Source organism: Mesoplodon mirus (assembly GCF_964341445.2).
Source record: "Mesoplodon mirus genome assembly, chromosome: 10".
Taxonomy (NCBI): domain Eukaryota; kingdom Metazoa; phylum Chordata; class Mammalia; order Artiodactyla; family Ziphiidae; genus Mesoplodon; species Mesoplodon mirus.
The window spans coordinates 57345831-57358746 of NC_138986.1; the positions used below are offsets into that span (position 1 = coordinate 57345831).

General features: G+C 33.6%; 1 protein-coding gene across 1 annotated transcript in view; it reads left to right on the top strand.

The window, feature by feature from the left end:
- Window positions 1-12916, top strand: part of ASCC3 (activating signal cointegrator 1 complex subunit 3) — a 333322-nt gene that overhangs the window by 88340 nt on the left and 232066 nt on the right. The window contains exon 9 of the mRNA XM_082633455.1: window positions 12453-12653. Coding sequence (XP_082489581.1) covers window positions 12453-12653 — 201 coding nt within the window. The remainder of the gene's footprint in view (window positions 1-12452; window positions 12654-12916) is intronic.

Genomic DNA, 12916 nt, shown 5'->3' on the forward strand with positions numbered 1-12916 from the left:
TAAACACAAGCAAACCAAACCTAGCCAAATCAAACTCATAAATGAGGTTCAGTCATGTCTTTTACTGTCTTCTTGTGCATTTGGGAATGTGACTCTCGGCATAGCACGTTGGTGAAGGTGTTTCAGAAGGACATCTGACCTGCTGACTTGTTAAGAGTGTGCTGGTAGAAACCCACATGTGCAATCTTGATGGTTCATCAGTGGACTTTGTTACTGTGCAGCCAGAATCTTGTTTGTCTTTTAAAATTCCCTCTTGAGATTTTTTTCTTCAGTTTTCTCAGCAGGTAAGCCTTAGCTCAAACCTGGGAATGAGGAGCGTACCTTACCCTTCCAAGAAGAGGTTAGTGCTCCTTTCTAACACCCATTATGCCTTAAGTCCTCAATTAAATCTAGCAGTGTTGCTATTATTCGTTTTTCTCTCCTTGTTTTTTTTCTCTTCAAGGCCAGTAATACCTACTTATTTATCATTTTGCCATCAGGGAGTACAATATATTTAGAAGTCCCATTTGGTTGTTGTGAAATGGACTATTTTCAGGATGAGAGAATTTTTAGGAATTGACACTTAAGGGCATATTGAGTATTTTTGGTTACTCTTCTAAATGATGTAAATGCATTCCTTTAAATAATATGAAAGGATTATGAATTATGCATTGTGATTTCTTACTGCTTTTTTGTATGTAATGAAAATTGGCTCAGTTTCATTTTAGACAGTAACTAACTTACCTGTTTTTCACAAAATCTTACAATCTCATTTCCTTCAAAGACTTAACAGTAGATTACTCTCCTGAGGTCTTTTGTTGCTAAGACTTAATTTCCTCTACCCAGATTGTCTGGTTCAAAATGAATTAATATCATGAAACATTAAAACACACAACTCTTCAGTAAAGAGGAACTAATAGTGGCCATACACTGTCTTTCTTATCTCTTTTTTTCTTTTTTTAATTTCTTAATTAACAGAATTCAGTAATATTTCAGTTTTCAAGTGGGAGTACAAATTGGAAATTCGGGGTTTGGTAAAGATGTAGAACTCTTTATATGACATAATGAAAAACAGGGTGAATCAGTTACTTTATATTGACATAAAAACATTAGGTATTTATATCTGTCAAGAAAGAAATTATTATTATTTTTAATACATTAAGACAGCATACAGTAGGTCTTCCCCTTTTGTTTTTTCTTAAGGTAAATATTTTTTTATGTAAAGAGTAAAACGTTTTTGTGAAGCTGATTATAAAATCTGTTCTATAAAAAAGTAATATCTAAAATGTAATATCTAAATTTATAAAACAGGAGATAAAACTTCCTTTATAATCCCAGATCCAATGGAACAGTTTGATGTATATCTTTCCATAATTTTTTGTATTAACAGATTATATTTAATTATGTTACTGTTCTGTGGCATGTTATAAGCATATATATCTTCCTCATCCTATTTAACTACTATAATTCATAAAGAATGCATCATGAATTACTGATCTCAGTCTATTTATGGACATTCAACTTGTATTAGTTTTTTTTATTATAAATGATACTTTAGCAGACATCTTTTTGCTTATTTATCTGGCATTCTTGTTCAGTTAGTTTAACTTGGATACATTTTTGGAAGTGGAATTTTTAGGTTAAATGATATACAAATTTATTAATGTTGATCATTTAAAAGCAATGTGTATGATGCATATGAAGATGTAAACATTAGCAAGAGTAATCAGTTTTTTAAAAATCTTAAACACCCAGATTAAAAAACACTCTGACTCTATTTTACATTTATTTGATTATTAGTATGGTCAGTATTTTCATTGACTTTATATTTTTATATTTATTTTTATAAAATTAAGTTACTTTGTTAAAATATCAGCATAAGGAATAAAAGTGTAAAGTAATGAAATAAGTAAGCTTTACAAGTTTTTAACTTGGACTTTAAAATTTGAACTTTTGTTCCAGTCTTGCTCGACTACTTATTGGCCATTTATCCTAGGGCAAACTCTCTAATCTCTCCATGCCAAGTTTCCCCATCTGTAAAATAAAGGTAATAAAAAAGACCTACTTCATGGGTTTTCTTTCCATGTTGAGAGAAATAATCCCCTTAAAGCATCTAAAGCAAAGCCTACTGTGTAGTATGTGCTCAGTTAGAAATGGTAGCTAACTGGTACTATTATCATTAAATGGATTAGTGAACAACTTACTTGCCAACTTAAATAATAAGGAATATATTATCTTATGTGTTTATCTACAATTAAGAACATTAAAGATAACTTAACATTTTAGGTTTTGTTTTTATAATGTATTAGTCTACTGATCTGGTCACAGATCATCAGTTTGGGGTTGGCCGTCAGTGAGGTAGCGTGCCAGGTCTTCCCTGGTTCCGTTCCTTTAAAGGTTAGGGTGTGGAGGTGTATGGTAGCAGAGGTATAGTTGGGGCCCAAGTAACAGACTCCTGGTGGTCCAGATTCACTTGCTTCGCCTTTAACTCTTGAGGACAGAGAGTAAGTCCTCACAGCTTGGCACTTGGTAGGCAGAGTTCAGTGTACGATGAACGAATGGGAGGGTGCATTTTAGATAATGGCCAGGTGTGGTTTAGGCTTTGCAGTTAATAACAGGTCTGTACTTTTGTTGAAACCATAGAGTCCTAAGTGAGGTCCCAGCTCTAATGCTACAGGTATTGGATGTAGGAAGAGAACCTTCTGTTTCTTCTATTCCTAAACTTTTAATTGAGAGAAACCTTTGAGGAACTCAGCCTATTAAGACCAAAAAAGAGAATGTTGAGGAGGACAGTGAGTGGAGGGACATATGACTTAAATTGAAATACTCTTCTGAAGGTTTTTTAAATTACCTTTTTGTCTCTGGAGGGTAAAACTCTAAGAATAATAAGAACTTTTTAATATGAAATATTTTTGCAATACTTGAGAGCTCATTTAGGCATCTCCACTTAATCAGACACATCTTTAGTTTTTCCTTTTTTTTTAAGGAAGTCAGTTGTATATCTTGTGTGTGTTTTTTATCTTTTTCTTTTTGCATAGGTATTATCACATTTTAAAAACTAGAAATCTTTAAATAGTGAAAAGTCTCATAATTTATCCTTGTCCCCTGTCTGCCCAGATCCTTATTTCAGTCTATTAAGAATCACAGTATTAGATTTTATGTATTCTCCCAGAATGTCTACAAGCAAATGTAAACATATTTTAGTGTTAACTGTGAAATATATATAAACAGAAGATTCTTATTCCCTACTGCCCACCCCCACCATCTTTGAGAAAAGTAGCATATTATAATATGGGTATGCATCTTGCTTTTTTCAGTTAACAAGATCTTTCCATCTTAGTGAATAGAATACCTTCCATGGCTGTCAAGTAGTCTGTGGTGTGGAACGTGGTTTATGGGAAGCATCAGAGTGGTGGATTCCAGCATATAGAGCTGGGACTGCCTGTACTGAGTTGTGATCATCTCTGATTCTGAAATTTTGAACCTAAGGCACATGCTATCTAGAGCCAGAGGAAACTTAAACTGTGAAAATTATATAATGTATGTCTTTGGTATCTATATGATTTTTCCTAAATACATGCCAAAATTGATGTTTGCTGTTAGAATATTTAAAACTTAAGCTTATGATACATATACTAATTTGGAAGGGATGACATGATCCTGGTTTCATCTTAGATACCCAGTTAATGCATTTTAACTGACTGGCAGTATAAGTACCTACATTTGATTACTATAAACAGTTAGTGCAGTATGTGTAGTGTACATTTTAAAAATAAATTTATTTATTTATTTTTGGCTGTGTTGGGTCTTTGTTGCTGCACATGGGCTTTCTCTAGTTGCGGTGAGCGGGGGCTACTCTTCGTTGCGGTGCACGGGCTTCTCATTGCAGTAGCTTCTCTTATTGCAGAGCACGGGCTCTAGGCGCACGGACTTCAGTAGTTGTGGCACACGGGCTCAGTAGTTGTAACTTGCAGGCTCTAGAGCACAGCCTCAGTAGTTGTGGCACACGGGCTTAGTTGCTTCGTAGCATGTGGGATATTCCCGGACCAGGGATCGAACCCATGTCCCCTGCATTGGCAGGCGGATTCTTAACCACTGTGCCACCTGGGAAGCCCCTAGTGTACATTTTTGTTCTTCCAGGTAAATAGTATCGTCCAGATTATTTTTTAAAAATAAAGCGTGCATTTGGTAACAGCCTGTGTAGCTAGTGTTTGCTAAAGTATATTAGAAACATATTTTCTATGGGATTGCATATATGAGTCATGTCATTTCTGTAAGATTAGTAGTCTTATGAATCCAAAATATACATAGACAAGTGGATTTAGGATGAAACTTGTAACAGTTTCATCTACTGATTATGATGTTTTGAAAATGCTTAGTTAAAACTAATTAAAAAGGAAAATGGTACATATTTCGAATGACTGTGCTATACATAAAGCCTTTATGATAAATTAGCCATGATACTCAGTTTTCTATTTAAGCGCAAATACTAAGACGCTAAGAAAAATAATTGCAGTTCAATTTTGTATATTCATTCATCTGTAAAATGAACACCTGTGTTTCTTCTAAGTTAGAAGAATATCAAATATTTGGAAGCAATGATTGTTAGTGCCATTTAATTAGACATTAGTGTATGTATGAAATATAAATAAAACAGTGAATATTATTACTACATAGTTCTAAATTTAAGTAAAATAGAGTTTTGATATAGTCACACGTTTTCTTCCTCTTTAATCTTTTGTTTTCTTAAGATATTTGTGAATATACTTTGAATATTATTTCAATACAAGAAATTCCTAATGCTCAGTGAACTTTAACTTAATTATCTCATGTTCTAGTAGCTCACAAACATAACTTAAAACATACTGAATCCTCTAGTGATATTTTTTAATACTGTTACAGTTGCTACCTGTACACATTCCTTTTATTTTTTTTTTACCAACAAGTTTATTTTGAAAATTATTTCATCCATTTTTTCTAAATTTAAAATGAAAAATGAAAATAAACTTTGGGGAGAGGGGCCAGAATGTGGGCTGTGGAAGTAATTTATAAATTTTTGTAGGAGTTTGCTTTTTTTTGGTAACTTGTTTCTCGTCAGCATGTTCTGTTGCTAGTGAAGACTATATATGCAATAGTAATTTAAGGAATCTTTTGCAGTGGTTTTAAAATGAATGTCGAGACATTAATTGGCAAACTGAATCATTGTATGATAGTATTTTAGACGGTATATTTGGTGGTAATTCGTGTTTGGAGCTAAGACAAACTCAGTTCAGGTCTCATCTCTTCCACAGTTTATTAGCAGTGTGGACTCGGGTGAGTTGTTTAACTTCTCTAGGCCTTAGTTTCCTCCAGTACCCTGTATTCTTTCAGGAAAATCTTTAGAGGTAGGTGAGTCTCTATGGTAGTCCCGTCTTCATAGTCTGGTCATAACCTACTTTTCCATCTTCATTATCTCTGCTTCCCCTTCCTCCCATCTGTGTCACACAACGACTAACTTTTAACTAGTTCCAGGTGTTTCTCTAACACTCAGTTCCTTCTACCTGAAAGAGCATTCTTCTTAGTGACTCTCTCTCCCCTCAGATACCTCAACACATAGTCCATATCTTTATTATAGACAACTGAAATGACCTAATATAATTTTATCACCTTTTTTCCCCTTTAAACCACAAGCTAAATATTCTAAGGATCATTTTAGACACTCTCTTACTTTTGTTAAGAGAAGAAATATTTATACTGACATAAGTCCTTAGTATAGTAATATTTATACAAGTGATCAGTAAATGATTATTGAATAGAATGTTATAAACCTCCATGTGTAATAGGTTTATTTGTGAGTATATTCTTCTAATGCCTTAGTTTGCTTCTCGAATGAACTGTAACCGTTAAGAACAAAAGAAATGTTTCTTATTTAAGATTGAATATAGGTTTTTTCTGGAACTGCTACTTATTTTGCTTAGATCCAGTTTAATCTTCCTTTGGAAGATATTGTGAATGAAGTGTGTATCTTCTTAAGATTTTTAAGACTTTTCCCCTTATTTATTCAACTGATTTATCAATCAGTAAAAATTCATTTAGAGACCTATTATGTTCCTGGCAATTGGTTAGGTACTATGGTAATGCAGAGAGTAGTAAAACTGAATCCTTAGTTTAAATCCAGTGGGCCAGATATACATATGAATAAATCATTTCAGTGTTTGTGGCTAAGGGCCATAATGGCAATATATATATAAAGGGGGTGGTGTGAATGTCCAGCTGCTGAGAGAAATGGGAGTTCCCTAAATCTTTTGAAATATGGCAGAGTATAAATGCATAAATATAATAATTGCATATGGAATTGGAGGGGACCAGAGATTACATTTGAACTTGAACTTGAATGATAATGAAGAGTTTCTCAATGCTGGGAAAGGTATTATAGGTGGTGCAAGGCACAAAGAATGTCCAGAGAATAGTATGTATAGGTAGCAGTAGTGGAAGATAATAACAAGGGTTCACATTTTGAAGGGTTCTATTTGCTATACCTTCTGTGCCTTGAAAGATCTTGTATGCTACATACGCTGTATAGTTAAAATGGACAGTGAGAAGTCTCAGAAAATCTTCAAGCTGGAATGTGACATGATCAAATTTGTAGTTTAGGAATAGTGGACTTTTGTCATGAGTCTATAAAGACTGGAAATTGTAGCATTCACTTACCATAGTATTTTAGAAGCTTCATATAAAAAACAAAGATGATGTATGACAGTGATGATAATAGATGCTATTAATTTATTTCACCACAGTTGCAAGTACCTACACTGTATGGTTTATACTATATGGTTTATAAACATTAGCAATTAAAGACTGTGATTCTGAAGTTACACTATCTTCGAATCCTAACTCCACCATTTATAGCTGTGTGAACTTAAGTCTTTTGAAGTCTCTGTTTCCCCATCTGTAAAATAATCTGGTATGGTTATTACAAATAATTAGGATATTCATATGAAGGATTTACCCTGTGATTGGCTCATAATAAGAACTCTGTAATTGTTGGCTATTTTTATTATTTTTATAATTTCCTTGTGTGATAGTGTAACTAACCTTATTTTACAGATGAGGAAATAGAACTCAGAGGTGTTAATTATGTTCAAAGTTACATTGCAAATACAAAGCCAATCTTTTAACCTTGGCCTCTGACCCTAAGCCTCGTGTTCTGAAAAATGTGCTGCACTGCCAGTCCAAGGCTGAGTCATCAGCAGAGATCAATGAGAAAGTATCGCTGGTACTCTCAGGTGTTTAATCGGTCTGCCCAAGAGTTTCTAGGCCCTAGAGATACTACTCTGATATCTTCAAAGTGTGTGTATCCAATTGAAGGCATAAGTGGATATAACAGATAAGTCTATAAAATTATTTTTTATTTTAAAAAGACAACTTTATTGAGGTATACTTGACATACAATAAACCATATATATTTAAAGTGAGAATTTGATAAGTTAGCCTATGTAAACACATGTGAAACCATCACCACAATCAAGATAGTGAACATAATGGTCACTTTCAAAAGGTGTTTCGTGCCCCCTGCAAGCCCTCCTATCTCTCCCTCCACCCACCTCCCTACCCCCAAGCATCAACTAATCTGCTTTCTGTCACTATAGATTAGTTTGTATTTTCTAGATTTCTATATAAATGTAACCATGCAGTATGTATTCCTTTTTTTGTCTGGCTTCTTTCATTCAACAATCATTTTGAGATTCATCCTTATTTTACATGTTTCAGTGATTCATTCCTTTTTATCACTGAGTAGTATCCCATTGTATGAACGTGCTACATTGTATTTATCCATTCATCTTTTGATGGACATATGAGTTGTTTCTAGTCTTAGCCTATTACAGATAAAGCTGCTATGAACACTTGTTTACAAGTTTTTGTATGTACATATACTTTTTTTTTTTCTCTTGGGTAAAACCTAGAAGTGGTATGGCTGGATCACGTTAAGTGTATGTTTAACTTTTTAAAAATTAAGTGCCAGTTCCTCCACATCCCCACCAACACTTGCAATGGGCATTTAAAATTTTTTGAGGCATTTTAATAGGTGTATAGTGTTATCTCATTGTGGTTTTAACTTTCAATTCCCTAATGACTCACGGTGTTGAGCATCTGTTTTGTGTGCTTATTGCCATCCACATACTTTCTTTGGTGAAGTGACTGTTCAAATCTTTTGACCATTTAAAAAATTGGATTGTTTGTTTTCTTATCATTGTATTTGGAGAATTCTTTATATATTCTGGATTCAAGTCCTTTATCACTTGTAAGATTCACAGAGATATTCTCCCATGATGTGGCTTCTTTCATTTTCTTAACATTATCTTGAAGACTATAAGTTTTTCGCTTTGCTTAAGTCCAGTTTATCAATTTGTTTGTTTATAGATTGTGCTGTGTTTAAGAAATCTTGGCCTAACTCAGGACCACAAAAAATTTATCTTTTATTTTCTTGAACACGTTTTATAGTTTTAAGTTTCATTTTAGGTCAATGATCCATTTTGAGTTAACTTTTGTATATGGTAGGAGGTATGGATCCAAGTTTATTTTTTGCGTGTGGCTATCCATTTATTCCAGCATCATTTATTGAAAATGCTATCCTTTGTCATTTGCATTGCCTTTGAGCCTTTGTCAAAAATCAGCCGTCCCACTAGCTACCTATTTTACGTTTGGTAGTGTATATATGTCCATGCCTCTCTCTGGCTTTGTCACAGCTTACCCTTCCCCCTCCCCATACCCTCAACACAGGGAGATCAGCTTGGTGCTTTGTGACCACCTAGAGGGGTGGGATAGGGAGGGTGGGATAGGGAGGGTGGGAGGGAGGGAGATGCAAGAGGGAAGAGATATGGGAACATATGTATATGTATAACTGATTCACTTTGTTATAACGCAGAAACTAACACACCATTGTAAAGCAATTATACTCCAATAAAGATGTAAAAAAAAAAAAATCTACATTTTCTAAACCAAAAAAAAATCAGCCGTCCGTATATGTGAGGGTTTCTTTGTGGATTCCTTATTCTGTTCCTCGATTTATTTATCTTTATCTTTATCTTTAATGCTGTTTTGATTTCTCTAGTTTTTTAATAATCCTTGAAATCAGGTAGTTTTAGCTCTCTTACATTGTTCGTTTCACAGTTGTTTTGTCTCTTCTAGATCCTCTGTGTTTCCATATGGATTTTAGAACCAGCTTGTTAATTTCTATAGAAAAGCCTACTGAGATATTGAATTGGATTTGCATTGAATCTGTATATCAATTTGGGAAGAACTGACATCTTTCATAGATTTTTTTTCATTCTGTTAGCAAGCTTACATAGTTTTTAGTACATAAGTGTTTCCTATCTCTTAAAATTTTTATAATTTCAATGCTATTGTAATTGATTTAAAAAATTTTTTTACTTTCAGATTTTTCATTGATAGTATACAGAAATACAATTTTTAAAAAATGCTGGTCATGTATCCTCGAACCTTCTTAAATTCACTTATTAGTGTTAGGGGATTTTTTGTAGATTCCATCAGATTTTTGCCTAGGAAATCATGTCATCATGATTTTCTTCTTCCTTTCCTATATGAATGCCTTTATTTTTATATTAAAAATAATGTTTTTTCCTGGATTGCACTGACTGGAACATGTAGTACTATGATAAGTGGTGAGTATAACATATAGTATGGAGTTAAGTGGTGAGTGTAATATCTTGTTCTTGATTTTAGGGGAAACCATTTAGTCTTTCACCATTAAGTATAGTATGAGCTGTAGGGTTTTTGTAGATATCCTTTGACAGTTTGAGGAATTCCCTTCTATTTCTAGTTTGCTGAGACATTGTTTTTCTTTTTGGTTGGGAATGGATGTAGGATTTTGTCAAATTATTTTTCTACATCTATTGAGATGATCATATGGCTTTTCCATTATAGTGTATTATTATGGTGAATTACATTGAGTTTGAATGTTAAACTAACCCTGCATTCCTGTGATAATCCCCACTTGGTAATGATATAGTATTATGTTATAGAATTCGATATACTAAAGTTTTGTTTATAATTTTTTTCTATGTTCATAAAGGATATTGGTCTGCAATTATATTTTGTCTGGTTTTGGTATTAGGGGAAAGCTTGCCTCATAGAATGATTTGGAAAGTATTCTCTCCTCTGCAGTTTTTCTGAACAGTCTAAAACTCCATGAAAAATTGGTATTATTTCCTCATTAAATGTTAGGTAGAATTTACCAGTGAAACTGTTTGGGCCTAGAGTTTTCTTTGTGGGAAGGATTTTAACTTCAGCCTTAATTTCTGTAACAGATATAGAGTTATTTAAGTTGTATATTTCTTCATGAATGAACTTTGTTAATTTGTATCTTTTAAGAAAGTTCTCCATTTGATCTAAATGGTCAAATTTATTGGCATAAAGTCGTTTATAATATTCCCTTATATTATTTTAATATCCGCAGCATCTGTAGTGATGCCATCCTTCTCATTCTTGGCATTAGTAATTTGTGTCTTCTCTTTTTTTTTGACCACGCCATGTAGCTTGTGGGATCTTAGTTCCCCAACCAGGGATTGAACCCAGGACCTCAGCAGTGAGAGTGTAGAGTCCTAACCACTGGAGTGCTAGGGAATTCCCTGTCTTCTCTCTTTTTTTCCTGACCAGTCTGGCTAGAGCTTAATCAATTTTAGTGATCTCAAAGAATAAGCTTTTCTGTTTTCATTTCATTGATATCTACTTTGATCTTTATTATTTCTTTTATTCTGTTTTACTTCGGTTTTAATTTTTCCTTTTTCTAATATCTTATTTTGAAAGATGAAGTCATTCATTTGAAACCTTTCCTCTTCTTTCATATAGGTGGCTAGTGCTATATATTTTTCCTTGAATAGTGCTTTAGCAACATCTACAAATTCTCATATGTTGAGTTTTCATTTTCTTCAGTTAAGAATAGTTAATTTCCCTTTTGAGTCCTTCTTTCATCCATGGGTTATTTAAGAAGAACGTTATTTAGTTCCAAATATTTGTATGTTTTCTAAGGATATTTCTAGTAAGCACTTCTAATTTAACTCCATTGTGATCAGGGAATATATTTTGTATGTATTGCTTCCTTTTCAATTTATTGAGACTTGTTTTATGGCCCAGAATATGGTGTATATATATCTTGTGAAATGTTCCATGAACAATTGAGGAGAATTATTGTTAGATAAATAAATGTCAGTTAGGTCAAATTGGTTGATAGTGCTGTTCAAATCTATTGTAGCCTTGCTGATTTTCATGCCTACTTGACTTATCAGTTCTTGGAGAAGGATGTTAAAATCTCTGACTGAAATTGCAGATTTGCCTATTTCCCTTTGCATGTCTATCAGTTTTTGCTTCATGTGTTTTGAAGATCTGTTATTGGGTTTATAAACATTTAGGATTGTTATGCCCTAATGATTAATCATCTTCTTCATGAAGTGACTGGGTCTCTATTCCTGGTAATATTCTTGGCATTTTTTTTTTTTTTTTTTTGCGGTACGCGAGCCTCTCACTGTTGTGGCCTCTCCCGTTGCGGAGCACAGGCTCCGGACACTCAGGCTCAGCAGCCATGGCTCACGGGCCTAGTGGCTCCGAGGCATGTGGGATCTTCCCGTACCGGGGCACGAACCCGTGTCCCCTGCATCGGCAGGCGGACTCTCAACCACTGCACCACCAGGGAAGCCCTATTCTTGGCTTTTAAATCAATTTTTTTCTGGCATTAATTTAGCTATTCCAGTTTCCTGCCATTAATTCCTTCCAGTGTTTTGTTTACTCTCAGACATTGTAGTTTTCATCTCTAAAGACTTTTTGTATAGAAGATTTTAGGAAAAATTAATTAACCACTCTGTGTCTTTAATTTCTTCTCTATTAAAAGGACGTAATAATGGTACCTATACTATAGAATTGTTTTGAGGATTAAATAAATAAATATATGAAAGTGCTTACAATTGCATGTGTCACAGTGTAAGTTCTGAACAAACATAATCTACAGCTGTTATTCCTACTATTGAGGCTGCCTTTTCAAAAAAGTATCTTTAAAAATCTATAACATATTGAAACAGAATTTCTTATTGATTTATATCCCCAGGAATTTTCTTGTTTGCACTTTCATTTGTCATCCTCAATCTAAAAAAACTAGGCTATCATTATATGAAATCAAAAATACCTGTTTAATTTTGTTTCATTACATTATTATCATGGTTTTGTACTTAGGATTGTGTACAAAGATACAGGTATAGTCTCATTATCATATTTTTCAAATTTAGTGGGTTACAATTCCCAAGTGCATTAGAATTGTACAATAGTTGTGAGTTGTCAACTGTGCATACTTAGTTTAAATACAGGACACATTGAGAGACTAAACAAATTAGTCATTTGTTTGTTTATCACAAAAAATTTGCATTTAATGTTTTGTATGAGACCTTCACATTATTATCATTTATAGTGGGTCATGTCATTTTTAGATTGGACAGCTGGCTTTTAAAGGAATGAGAAGACTCAATAGAATCCAGTCAATTGTGTTTGAGACTGCCTACAACACCAATGAGAACATGCTGATTTGTGCCCCTACTGGAGCTGGAAAGACCAACATTGCAATGCTTACAGTTTTGCATGAAATTCGCCAGCATTTTCAACAAGGTGTTATCAGAAAGAATGAATTTAAGGTAGGAAATTAACAAATCCGACAACAGCTTTTTAAATTGTAAAATTTAAAATCATTTTGCAGTTGTACATGTTACATGAGATCTGGAAGTTTTTAAGGATATTATACATGAAGTCGTGTAAAGAACGCTGCATGATTTACTTCATTACTTTTAGGCAATCCTTATTTGTGTTATGAAAATCCCACTACCCCTGTGAAAGCTATGAAAATGCACTTAGCTTTGAAGCACCCGTTTTCAAAGTGATAAGGCTATGTAAACAAATT